The sequence below is a fragment of the Electrophorus electricus genome, chromosome 15 (genome assembly GCF_041902795.1).
Source record: "Electrophorus electricus isolate QZ-2024a chromosome 15, ASM4190279v1, whole genome shotgun sequence".
NCBI classification, from domain to species: Eukaryota; Metazoa; Chordata; class Actinopteri; order Gymnotiformes; family Gymnotidae; genus Electrophorus; species Electrophorus electricus.
Window position 1 is genome coordinate 7,490,364 of NC_137511.1, and position 13,385 is coordinate 7,503,748.

The 13,385-nt window shown below is 40.1% G+C and overlaps 1 protein-coding gene, 1 long non-coding RNA gene and 1 pseudogene across 4 annotated transcripts; 2 read left to right on the plus strand and 1 right to left on the minus strand.

Moving 5' to 3' along the window:
• Window positions 1-553: 553 nt before the first annotated feature.
• LOC113569113 (casein kinase I-like) lies at window positions 554-2,653 on the plus strand. The gene is made up of 4 exons (XM_081698157.1): window positions 554-1,137; window positions 1,240-1,388; window positions 1,946-2,174; window positions 2,555-2,653. Exons 1-4 carry the CDS (start codon window positions 1,122-1,124, stop codon window positions 2,617-2,619), a joined length of 459 nt encoding a protein of 152 aa, XP_081554283.1. The 5' UTR covers window positions 554-1,121; the 3' UTR covers window positions 2,620-2,653.
• A 193-nt stretch (window positions 2,654-2,846) lies between these two features.
• On the plus strand, window positions 2,847-3,639 carry LOC145643331 (uncharacterized). 2 transcript variants are annotated; one of them, XR_014117305.1, is made up of 3 exons: window positions 2,847-2,979; window positions 3,147-3,315; window positions 3,482-3,639. It is a non-coding gene; the product is annotated as an uncharacterized LOC145643331 (long non-coding RNA). The 2 variants fall into 2 exon arrangements; XR_014117306.1 differs by having other exon boundaries at window positions 3,511-3,639.
• A 7,109-nt stretch (window positions 3,640-10,748) lies between these two features.
• LOC113569217 (monocarboxylate transporter 4-like) lies at window positions 10,749-13,385 on the minus strand (annotated as a pseudogene). Its single transcript, XR_014117165.1, has 5 exons — window positions 13,089-13,385; window positions 12,412-12,659; window positions 12,017-12,160; window positions 11,438-11,772; window positions 10,749-11,330 (listed from the first exon to the last, which is right to left on the minus strand). The product of XR_014117165.1 is annotated as a monocarboxylate transporter 4-like (transcript).

Here is a 13,385-nt window from a genome sequence, read left to right on the forward strand (position 1 = left end):
TTTGTTTGGTTTTTTTAGTTGTTTTTCCTGTCTTTTGGACAGCATTGAACACATCTAATCTTCTAAGATGTTAATGTACTTCTACAAGTCTGCATGAACAGGTGAAATTTGTCAATTCATCGAATGAGCCAAAAATGGTCCCATCCTGGCAAAGTGCTACATCCATTTACATTTCAGACTGAACTCTCATTGGTTTTATAAATGGGAAAGATGGTTAACTACATGCCATTGTCCACTGTTATGTTTGTTTAAACCTCTGACATTATATATTTTGTTAAAATAAAAATCCTAGAATTTGACAAATTCTAGAAGGATATTTGTTCTTTTAATAGAATGAGGATGGGTACAAGCCTACATTTGAACATTTCTGAAGCTGTTCTGTTTAATACCTAGCCTAATAATTAGGGGTGCAACAAGTCATCGACATTGGTCATCGAATTTAGTTAACAATGTACTTCCCAGTGAATTTAATTGTTTAGATGGTGACATGTTTTTGACTAGAATGCTCCCAGTTGTAGCTAGTGATTCATGCATACTGGGGTGAACAATAGGGCAATGGCAACACCAAAAACCTTTACTATTAGTTAGCACATGCCTAAAGCAACCTCAAGCTACATTTTAAAAACTGATGGCTGAAGATATTGTGCAACCCACAATATGAATAGTTGATTTGTCACTTCAGTAACCAATTGGTCTGTGTTTATCAAATCTTTAGTTGGAGCCCGACTGACTATTACCCTAATTTTGTTACCATTACAAGTATTTGCATAGTTCACCAAGTTATGCATTCATTGGTGCACACCTTTGGAAAAATACATTTGATAAAACCTTTTGACATCCACAGTATAACATTTCCATGCAGTGCTTTGATAGTCTGGTCCATTGGTGTGTTGGGTCATTCCTTTTTAATTATGGTATATTTTTATCCAAAGTGAAGAGGCTTAGCATCTTACTGAAAATTTAAACTGGATTTACTTTGTTTCCCAATATCTTTATCTCTTTGTCCTTTCAACTCTCCTATCCCAGGAACAGACATCTCTGTTGGGGAGGAAGTGGCCATCAAGCTGGAATGTGTAAAGACCAAACATCCTCAGCTCCACATTGAGAGCAAGATCTACAAGATGATGCAGGGAGGAGGTGATGCACCACTGCTGTCATTTTTAAATGAAAGCAAGAAAATGCAAAGGTTTCAGACTGAAGACTCAGTATCTATTAATTTTTGTGACATTCACCCTGCAGTCGGTATCCCCACCATAAAGTGGTGTGGTGCAGAGGGAGACTATAACGTTATGGTCATGGAGCTGCTTGGGCCCAGTCTGGAAGACCTCTTCAATTTCTGCTCCAGGAAATTTAGCCTGAAGACTGTCCTGCTGCTGGCTGACCAGATGGTGAGGTGGACAAAAATAACAGTAAAACAGGGCAGGAAGTAGGTGGAGCTGGGCTCACAACAGGAAAAGGCTTAAACACAGAAATGAGCTTTTAGAAAATAATAGGTGGTAGGCTTTATCCCTAAAGGAAATGAGCTCACCAATGTATAAGAACACAAAATCTTCATGTATATGTTGAGGGTTGGGTATTTTTTTTTTTTCTGTGGCATACTGACTGCCACTGTGAACTTCAGAAGATTGTTGCCCAAATGAAAGGGCACAGAGATGGGTATTAGTTCCAGTATTCTTCCAACCCTCTTGCATTCCTCTTAACACTCAGTATATAACCTTTGTTGAAGACCTACTCATTTCAGTATAAAGTTGTGCTCACCTAGAAAATAAAGCACCACATGTCGTGATCTTTGTTGTACACTAGTTTTAAATGATCTTGCTTACAGAGCAGTTTTGCTGTTCAGTTTTTGATTTGACACTGTTTCCTTTAGTAGTGTTCTGTTCATTGCATGATAGAATTATCCCCATTTTGGTCCACCATGTCTTGACACACATTCTCCCTACAGATCAGCCGTATAGAATACATCCACTCCAAGAACTTCATCCACAGAGATGTGAAGCCCGATAACTTCCTGATGGGCCTGGGAAAGAAGGGCAACCTGGTTTACATCATCGACTTTGGCCTGACCAAGAAGTACCGGGACGCCCGCACCCACCAGCACATTCCCTACCGCGAGAACAAGAACCTGACGGGCACGGCCCGCTACGCCTCCATTAACACCCACCTGGGCATAGGTAAAGCATATGCACTGCTACTCCTCATGCCTGCGCCTGCCAGGAGGCGGGATTATAAAGTCACGTCGTAAATGGCAGCAGAGGAGCTGGCCTAGTTGGCCTATAGCAGAATTCTGAGTAGGTGCAGAGTCTGTACAGAGAGATCTGTAGCTTTTCTGGGTTTGTTTTTCCATTAGGTTTTTTTGTGTGCTCCAGGTGCACTGGGCCTAATTTGGAGTCTTCATGCTTAAATGGTTGTGTGTGTGTCCTGTAGGAAACACTATGTGCACACATCGGCAGTACTAGCTTGTTATGGCATGATGGCTTATTGATGCATGTTATGTTACTGGTCTCTGGGCTCTACCTTCTGACGTGTGTCTGTGTGCTATATGCACTTTCAGAGCAATCTCGGCGGTATGACCTGGAGTCTTTGGGCTATGTGCTGATGTATTTTAACCTGGGCTGACTACCATGACAGGGTCTGAAGGCTGCCACCAAGAGACAGAAATACGAGCGCATCAGTGAGAAAAAAATGTCTACTCCCATCGAAGTGCTTTGGAAGGGCTACCCATGTATGTAACGGCCCTGCTCAAGTTACTGTTCCATTTTTTTGCTTCCACATTTTGAGGTTCGGTCAGAAAGTGTGTGTGTGTGTGTGTGTGTGTTTGCACCTGTAGCTGAATTTGCCACATACCTCAACTTCTGCCGCTCCCTGCGCTTTGACGACAAGCCGGACTTCTCATACTAGAGGCAGCTCTTCAGGAACCTGTTCCACAGACAAGGATTTTCCTATGACTACGTCTTTGATTGGAACATGCTCAAATTTGTAAGCACAGTTTGCACATTTACTGTCCATGAATGCTGTACTGTTGTGGCTGTAACTGCAGCAGCTCCATCACATGACTATGAATGAAGTGTTTGTGTGTTTGTGATGGTGGCTGAAGTGCCTGTAGAGAGTTTTGAAACTCCTCTCACCTCGATGATCTCACTAAGGGTGCTAACCGAGCAGCAGAGGACGCTGAGAGAGAGAGGAGAGACCGGGAGGAGAGGCTGAGGCATGGCAGGAACCCTGGTGCCAGAGGCATGCCCGCAGCCTCAGGCAGACCCCGCGCTACACAGGACGCAGCACCTCCCACACCCCTCACATCAGCCTCACATACTGGTGAGCCTGTATATACACACACACACACCTTTCTTTCTTTTGTTATACTAGTTTCTTTCAATGGAATTGCCCTCATTATTTGGACAGTGCTGCTGTATGGGGTTTTATGTTTATTCATCTAAAGGTTTCTTCATGTGTGTGAACGTTGTTATGTGGGGTTTGCCAGCAAACACATCCCGCATGTCCACCTCACAGGTAGAGGCTATCCCCACCCTCAACACAACCACAAGATGCTCCAACCCCAAGTATCAGCCTGTTTGAGCACTTCAGCAGAATGGAGAAATCCTTAATAAACTCTAGTCAACCTAACATCTGTGTCTCTGGATCTGCTTCAAGGGTGTTGTAACTGGAGATGGAAACTACTTTTATGATGTCTTAACATGAAGTAGATTATTGTTGTCTCTAGTCATGGTCTAGTGCAGTCCAAAACTAGGATTAATTTATTTCTGGGAAATGAGTGGGAGTGTGAGTGTACATTAAAACCTGTATGTGCACCTCCAGTTGTAAGCAAATTTTTGAATGATTTGCACTTGATTACTTTAACTCTAGTTATTTGTAATTGTACACACAGCACAATGATCATTCAGCATACAAACTGAAGTAGACATTTGGGACAAGACATCCATTCACATCAGGCTTATTTTTCCATCATTTGGGCTCATCTAATGCAGAAGAAAATGTCAAACAAAAACATCTTTTGGGGGATTTGGGGGGTTTATATTGTGTATCTTGATGCTGGAGATTCATTTTCAGTTATCCTCTACGTTTATTGAGTCACCAAGGTCTTGTCTAATAAATTGACCACTTTTGAGCTTATGCATTAAATTAATAAGTAGTAATGAATTAGAAATTAATAGAAATTAGTAGAAATTAATAAGTAATAAGTATTTTCAACTAGGTGTACTAGACCTCTCCAAAGTGCGCAAAAACCTCTCCAAATGCATACATCGAGTATGCAGCAACTTACTAAAAAATAATATTGGCTTCATAGCTTCATTGTTAAATATTGTTAAACAATATTATATTCATTACTATTAAGGTTATGCTGGGGAAAAATACTATAAAGAAATGGTATGCCTTCTCATTTATACTTACAATTTGAGTATGCCGGATCGGGCCCTGCACCTGTGCCCGAACTGGCATAATAAAATACATCACTTGATGGCATGGAATATTCTTAAAATACAGTACATATAGCTACATAAAATTTCCTAGGACTAATATAAGTACATGCTTACCGACATATAACCATCCGCCAGAAATCCCACACTGAATACATCATGGGGTTTTTTGGTTCATTTCCACCACAGCTGTGCCAGTCCTTTTAAATGGCCTTTTAAAACATGCTATAAGAACTTCTGATTTTACATCGAAAATTCACTTACCATAAAAGCAACTGCCTGACATGTTTAAAAAGTATATAGAATGTTAGTGAAGTTTTTGCTTGGTCACGTCTTTGTACAAAAATACAGGTTCCTTTCGGTTGTAACCTTCCACAAAATATGCAAGCCTTTAGTAATCACAAAATGCACGTTACTCACATAGCAGTCTTTCTGAATAGACAGTTAACACCCTCCTTTTAGATTTCATGGTTGCTGTTTGGCAATAAAGGGCTGTTTTCTTTGAGTGTGACTTGTTCACATTTATTGAGTACCAAGGTGTTGGGCAGCAGGGGGTGGGGGCTATCATTCGCAATTGCATTCACGCTTAGACATGGAGGGCGCGTAGACACAAACGTAGATGCTTCTCTTGCCTTATTTGGTTACCCCATGGTCAGGTATAGCCATGCACACAGCAAAACATTGCTTGTGCGTTCTAAGCCAGATAAACTGTAATGCATATGATACTGACGAAACTGATAGTCATGCATATTGGTTTTAGTGAATAATTTGATCGCCAGTACTTTTGGATCTTATGGCAAGAAAGAGGCTTATTTTAGCTGAAGTTTGTGTAGTTGTTCGAGTGAAGTTGGGTGAGCTAGAAGCTGAGAGGCTGTTCAGTGGCTTCTAGCATGGACAACGATGTTTGTATCACAAATCACTGAATGTTTCCGTTCGATGCTGGAAAAATTTGCAATACTGCTACAAATTTTAAATATAAATGAGCGAGCATACCATTTCTTTACAGTATTTTCCCCAGCATTACCTTTGGGCCTAAATGCAATGGTGCTAATATTGTTTAGCCTTTAACAATGAAGCTAATATTGTCTTTTAGTAAGTTGTTGAACGTTTTAATGTTTTATAAAAAAGAAAACTCGATGTATAGTGACTGATGGATGTGAAAGGATGTCTTGGCACAAATGTCTACTTCTATGTCTGTGTACAATTTCAGATAACTAGTGTTGAACAAGTGCATATTCAAAATTCAAAAATGAGCTTAAAACTGGAGGTGCACATAGCGGTTAAGGGTTAGCAATCATTTGGAGGGGCATATATATATTGTTATTTATTTTTATGGTATTTGTGCTTTGTCAAAGTTGTAATTGTAATTCTTCTATCATCCAAGAAATTTGACATTCTTACTATTCATTTACATAAACAATTCCACAAATACTCTGAATGTTTAATATGAATTGAATGTCTCTGGAATACTTGTTTTGCATAGCTTTTGTCTGAAGAAATCCCAGTTCCCTAAGTTGTTGATGGAAACAGAACAGGTGCTGTAATGTTCTCTTTCTTCACCTCAGAATAGCATTCCCTTCTATCATCACAGCAAGTAGCTGATCAGCATGTCCTTGTTTGAAGGCAGTAGCACCAAGTAAGTTGTGACACTTATTACTTGGTTTGGAATGTACTCAAAACAAGTGAAATAATTGACCCAGACGCTTGTACCACACCGCAATGTGTAGCCTGATATAGGTGTGAAATATCAATTGGTGTTCTGCTCTTTACTTTACATTCAGACTACGTGTCCCAGAAGCCAGAACCCAGAGTGTAGTGGTTGGCCCACCTGTACATGGCTCTTCTCTAACACCTAAAAAGCAGAGCAGTCTGCTTCAATCAACAAAACCAAAATGGTTCAGATCCAACTTGACCTCTAAGGGTCTGTCTTTTGCTCTCTATTGTCTCTTGCTCTCTGTCCATTTACACTCTTATTTATACAATATGTGCACACAAAAGCTGACGATTTGAAGTCACTTGTATCCAAGGTGATGTCAGTATACTGGCACAGTAGAGACTGAATCTGCCAGCCAAACTCCAGCATTCTTTACATTGGCGTCACATTTATACTATTAGTTTCTCTATGCGTTCAACTCGTTGTTTTTGTTTTTTTACATTGACTTTTGTGTATTGATTTACTGGTTTAATTGGTTCTTTTGACATTGCTCTTTTTAAGATCTTTTTTTATTAGGTTTTCACTTCCATAACAGGCTCTCTAACTGTTCAGGTTGAGTTTTTATTTTACCCATACTACCCATTCTACTGATATTATGTTTTGATAGCCCTTCGTTTAACTGGTGAGTGAGGTAAAATGGATTCTTTTTACATGATGTTGGACAAACCACTAAGGGGCCAAAAATCTCTCCATTTTTTTGCTTGGGATAAAAATCTTTCCCTGTAGCATACATTCAGTGGGACTTAGTGGAACTCGCATGCTTTATTGTTGTGTGTGTTTTTGACTTGTTTTGAATCATTTGGGGGGTGGGTGCTTTTTTGTTGTTTTTGTTTTGGGTTGCTTTTTTTTTTTTACCCTTTCATCATGCCCCTTTTTTTTTGCGGGGGGGGGGGGTTAAACGTGTGTGTGTGTGTGTGTGTGTGTGTGTGTTACCACCCACCCACCTCTCTTGTATTTCCAAGCTGTGAAATTGTAATATATCCTTAAGGAGTGTTCAGCACTGATGTGGCTCAACAGATGCACCTAATAGCTGAGCCTAAGTTCATATGTATTATGCTTCTTAGGACAGGTGTGCTGATCTGAGCTGTTCTTTTAACTGACACATGAGTGAATCAGTATTTGGCCTCGAGAAAGCAGCTCCAAACTAGCGTTCCTATTTTAAGATGTATGGTGCGTTACAGCCTCGCTCATGTACTTCTTTCTAATGTACCTGTTACATTTGAAGTGGGCAGATTTATAAGCTCAGAATGGGTGAATAACATTACCCAGTTCTCTAAAGCCCATGGCCATTTTTGGCGCCACTCCATTGGTGTTATGCCAATCTGTGAACCCTAATAGAATTTGTATCACTGTATTTGTGCACATTTTTTGTACATGTGTAAATAAATGAACTACTTGTTTTATTTGAACTGTATCATCATTGTGTTTTTGACTTGTTTGAAAAGCAAATCCTTATTGTAGGTGTACATGCAGAAAAGTGGAGACAAGGAGAGTGAGATGTCTTAACAGTTCCATTATTGGTCTGTTTATGGTCTAACATTCTGGTTTATAAGTTGTGGACTTTTAGAGAACCCTTTGTAGAGAATGTCATTTGTAAGTTAAACCAATCTTCATAGTATCTTCAGTAAGCCAGCACTACTTAAATTATTTGCAAATATAGTTTGATAATGCAGTAGAAGAGCATTAATTGCCCTCTGGTGGTGACTAGGTACCATCCTAATATGTTCCATTAGCATCTGAAAGCCATTCTTATAAACCATTTAGTTCAAGTCTTCATTTTCATAAGTGTTTTTTTTTTCTTTTTTTTCACCAATTAGTGGTTTCACACTAAATGCTGAGAAATTGCACTGATTTGGCACTGTTGCTATTGTTTTCAAATGAAGCAATATAAATCTAGATAGGAGGCAGGCTCAAGGACATATAAATGGCTTGCCCTGAGAGCCTCAAGGACTATTGAATTATTAATTCAATAGCTGTTAATAGTTTCACATTCTGGGCCTCATACCTGTTCTCTGGGAGTCACTGGATCTGCTCTCTGGATCTCATTTGTTTTCTTCCTTGGACCTGCAGGAGGGATATTGGCATGTGAATTTTAAACTAGAGGCAAAATCTAAGACTTTCATGTGCATAGGCTAGAGTGAGGCTCATCAGAAGAATCTCGGTGTCCTAAAGTCTCTGATATTACTCACAAAAGAACATGAAATGTCTTGAAGCTAGGCCGATGTGAGGCGCAGCAGTCCCATACAGAGTTGAGGGAGATCTCAGTGTAGTTTGAATGTGATTGATGACCTCTGTCAGTGTGAAGAAATTCAGATGGAAAATGAAGTGGTAAATATGCTAGTGAAAAGGGCTACTGGAAGATTTTCCCAAAGGAGTAACAAAGATGTGCCTGAGATGCTTCATGGCCAGCTGGAAATGGGTCAGAATTACAATAGATTGGGCAGGATTTGTACTGGAGCCTTTTTTTATTAAAGTGTTTTTAAAGGACAGTTCTTCCCTAAATCAAGAGGCCATCGTATTAGTGGTGTACATGCAAAGGACAACCTGCTCCACCTATGGAGGGATGGTGTGGAGCACAGCCAACTAATACAAGTAAGCATTTAACGGGCTTGTATACTGCCAGCCTGAGTCACCACTCAGATAGTAATAGGTTTCTGGAAATGTTAGTGTCCAAGAAAAACCTTTGGCAAAGTATGAGAGAATTAAGGTACCAAAAGAAAAACTTGCCATTATCTGAGTGGTAGGACATCTCATGAATAAGGTGAAAATGTGGTAAATGAATCTGCACTAAAGTCATAGGCTAGCACTTGGATACCATCATTTTTGTGTACAATTAATTGTGCTTTATTCAGATTTCATTAATTACCCCTTTTAATGCTGTTTTATTATTTTTGTGTGGTACATTAGTTACATGGCTGTACATTGGTTCTATTTTATTTGTTGTTTTTTGTTTGTTTGTTTTGTTGTTGGGTTTTTTGTATTTGGCAGGGGGATTCAGCCACATTCAGCAATAAGGTATTTTACCACACACACTCCCCTGAGTTTATTTATTGTGTGTCTAGTAGCCTTATAGTAGAAGGTTAGTGATTCTGGACCTCCCATCTCATATGTTTAATATATTTAGTATCCATGGCAACCTGCGGGTATGGTTAGCTCGTTAAGCCTCTGATCAACAAAGTGTGCAGGCAGCAAAAAATTGCAGCTGCAGAGACAGCTAATTCACTTGTGAATGGACACCAGCTGGACTGCCCCAGTAATACGGCACAAATCTGCTGCTAATTGTTATGTGCCTCATTGGTGAACCACCACTATGGTTGTGGGGAGTCTGAATGCATCTGAATTTAAATAAGCATTTAATACAAGCACATAACACATACACGCCCTCTTTAAAAAAAAAAGACAAGTTTATTTGTGACTGCAGAAATATTTTTCTAAAATAATTAAAGGTTATGACTGTAATTTAAGTTTAAGGCACAGCCAAATCTCAAGAGTTTTTAAAGCATATACAAAAGTCCCACATACAATGTGCTGGTTTACTATTAAAGAAATGTCTGAAAGTAAATTTAGATGGACAGTTAGTACACTTTTAAAGATATTAGCTATGTAGCTGCCATAACTTACTTACTAAAATTATAAGTCAGCAATAGTTCTGAATAAAAAGTCAAAAACAAACAGTAGTAGATTACAGTAAAACGACCTGTAACCAAGGCTAACCAGGCTAAAATATAAAAATTAAACAACAGTAAAATACTGGTACCAGTACCAATTCTTTCAAGCATCTTTTTCTTTTTGATATAATCAAAAAATAATTCAGTGCTTAATGATTCTGTGGTGGGTTCTTCTTGAGTCTCTTGAGCACCACTGGTTTGGTGTTTCTCTGCTAGAACATCTAATTTAGGTCAAAAAATGGCTTGATAATGAACTAGGACTTAATTTTGTATGGGGGGGGGGGGGGACATGTCAGGTTTTATACCATAAAAAAAAGGAACATGTGATTTCATCCCAAACTACACTGATTGCTCACTATATCATACAAGTTACACATTTTATTTTGAGTTACTTAACATAAGACCAATGTCGAACTTTAGAACATGAACTATAACAATTTACATTTTTATGCTCGCACACTCACTCAGGGCTAGTTCAACTTCAATGTTTTACAGTTAGGTTAATGTACAATACACACAATATACAGTAGCCAATGCTACATGCAACAGAGAATCAAACATCATGTTCACAGACATAATGATGCCCTGTTGCTGTGAATGCTTACTGGCCAAAGATGTGGCTCCATTTCTAAAAGTGCCAGATTTAATTCCTCTTAATCTCACTCCTGCACATTTAAGTAATCTGTGTAGCTCCATTCATCACCTCAGATCAACCTCGTACCTGCATACTGAGTATTTAAAAACGTGGCTTCCTCAACCTAGTGGATTTAAAATGGAGAATTACTACCATACAATCTGTTAAGTGGTTAACTTCTTTTCAAACTGCTTACCTGTGATCCTTCATATACTTAATTAGCTATTTATGTTGTTAGGGATATAGCCTTTTTTGTAACTGGTCAAGAGGATGAGATTTTGTTATTGTGTTACATATGATGGGATTGAGTATAGTAAGGTAATTAAGGGACCATAAAACATGGTTTCATCACAGTACAGTAAAGCTTACAACATTAAAGCACTAAACACACAAGACTGCAATATTCTTCCTTAATCAAGAACATCCTCAGTGCATGTTCAGTTTCTCATGGTAACATCATCACAGAGAAGATTCGGGTTCCACCACACATCCATTTGTTTTCGTTGCCTCTTTAGAGTCCTTCTGTGCAGGGTCCTTTGCACCCTCTTCGTCTTTGCTGCTCTCGGCTTTGTCTGGTTCCCCTGTGGACTTTTGTGGTTCCTCCACCTGCTTTCCTCTTGTTTGCTTGACACTTTGTTCTCCTACCTCCATGTTCTCTGGCTGCCCTTCATCTTCATCCTCATCCCGAGGAACACTGTTGAGCTGCTCCATCTCAGCTTCTGTCACAGCCATCTCCATCTTGGCAGAAGGGTCAGGTTTCTGGGGCTTCTTGATGAAGAGGATATTGCAGATTCACAGTACAAGAGCTGAGAGGACCACCTCACAGCCTGCCAGCAGGAAGACATACATGTAGACCTTGGTGGCATCCAGTAGCCGCCCTGAAATCCAAAACCCCAAAAACAACAATTTTAACTCAACCCTTTAAATGCTTTTATGGCTTTACCTAGAATACATCATACTGAGAAAAGATGTATAAAACACTAACCTGCCCCGGGTGGCCCCACTAACACAGCAACGGCCTCTACCAGTAATACCAGACCGATGGCACTGGAGAATTTCTCTGTTCCCACAATTGCCATTAGCACTTGAAACTGCAAGCCGCCCACCATACCATAGGAAATACCAAAGAAGATGCAGAAAACTACCAGAGACGCATAGTCCTTTGACATGGAGCCTGAAGAGCTTGGCCCAGTGGAGACAAACAGCACAGTGCAACAGGGCTCCTAGCTGCCGCAAGCCCATTGGCTAGAGGCCTTTTCTCACTGAAGTATCAGTTCAGCATGATGAGGGAGGGCTGGAAGTTCAGCACAAGACCCAAACCTGTAGTACATCACACATTATATGATGCATTTCTCCCAGGACAAGTAAAGCTCTGTCCATCTATACCTCTCTATCCATTATAAAACCAATTTTAGATTGTATTATATGCTCAAGGGTGCTTATGGCCCACCAAGATGGCCTATTTTTGAAATTAGTTTCAAGGCTCCACAAAGTACACATGAATTGTATTAAATGCTAAGATTACCAAAAAAAATAATAAATAAGTGGGGGCAATGACTCTCACCAGTGATCACGCCTGTGCTTAGGTAGATGTGAATAATGTTGGTGGCGAAGGATGCCAAGATCATGCCGGCGGATGCAAAGAGGCCACCCACCATCATCACAGGATGACACCCAAAGCGATTTACTAAGACACTACACAGGGGCCCTGTAAGAATCAAATCACTGTTAATTTAAAATATGTTATCTGTGAGTAATCTTATGAATAATATTCTAATAATACTGCAGCTGCAATGAAATAAAAATAAATAAACCACACACACACACAACACACTTTTTATCAGGTCAAACAACATTCCCAGGATGAGGCTATATTACTGATGTATTGATTTAAAGAAATACTTCTCTAGTCCAGAATAAGCCCTCACGAATCCTTGCTCACTTATATCCAATTCTTACCTGAGCCGTAGAGCATTGCTAACAGAATAGAGGAGATCCAGGCCGTGCCACTGTAGCCCACACCGAATTCTCTGATCAGCTCCTTAAAGAAGACACTGACAGCCTTGGGGAAGGCATAGGAGAACCCAGTGATGACAAAACAGCCGAAGAGCACAGCCCAACCCCACCCGCCATCCGGGGCCTTCACACCGCTGGGTCCATCGTCCAGTGCAACGCCTCCCATGATGTTCTGTTCAGGTCACTAAGATCTGTTCCAAGAGAAAGAAAGAAACAAACACAGAGAGACAGAGAGAGAGTGAGTGAGTGAGTACACATGTTGGCATAACACACACAACTTAGGCTTTACTAATGAATGGACAAGTAAAGAAGTCTATACTTATTTTATACTGTTATTTCATCTTTTGAGTAGACACAAAAGCAAACTCAATGTGAAAAGAGAAATGGGTCTGTTTCTGTGAGGAAAACTTTGACTTTTTACTGAACAAATGATTAGTATGTGAGAGAAAATGTAGAGCGAAAGCTTTTTTCTTTTTTTGACTTTTAAATAACAGAGGGATTAAGGTCACCTGTCACGGTCCGATCGGCACCCAGCCCGCAGGACACACACCACAATCACACACACACACGACCACTTCCTCAAGACCAATTTGCTTGTTATTGCATCCAATTATGCACACCTGTCCCTTGTTGAACCGCCACAACCGCTCCACTGACGATGCGATTGCACATCTGCTCCACACTACACTGACTCACCTGGACGAAGGGAGGGGAAATTATGTTAAAATGCTATTTGTCGACTACAGTTCAGCATTTAACACTATCATTCCCTCCCTACTCACTACTAAGTTGGGAGATCTAGGACTGCATACATCCCTGTGCGACTGGATCTCCAACTTTCTAACAGACAGACCACAATCAGTACGGGTGGGCAACTGCGCCTCATCCACCCTCACCCTCAGCACTGGAGCTCCTCA

What these genes read in the sequence shown, in the direction of transcription:
- LOC113569113 (XM_081698157.1), top strand. An exon ending in TGCTGCTGGCTGACCAGATG is followed by an intron (nt 1,389 to 1,945) that starts GTGAGGTGGACA and finishes TTCTCCCTACAG; the next exon opens with ATCAGCCGTATAGAATACAT. An exon ending in TAACACCCACCTGGGCATAG is followed by an intron (nt 2,175 to 2,554) that starts GTAAAGCATATG and finishes ATGCACTTTCAG; the next exon opens with AGCAATCTCGGCGGTATGAC.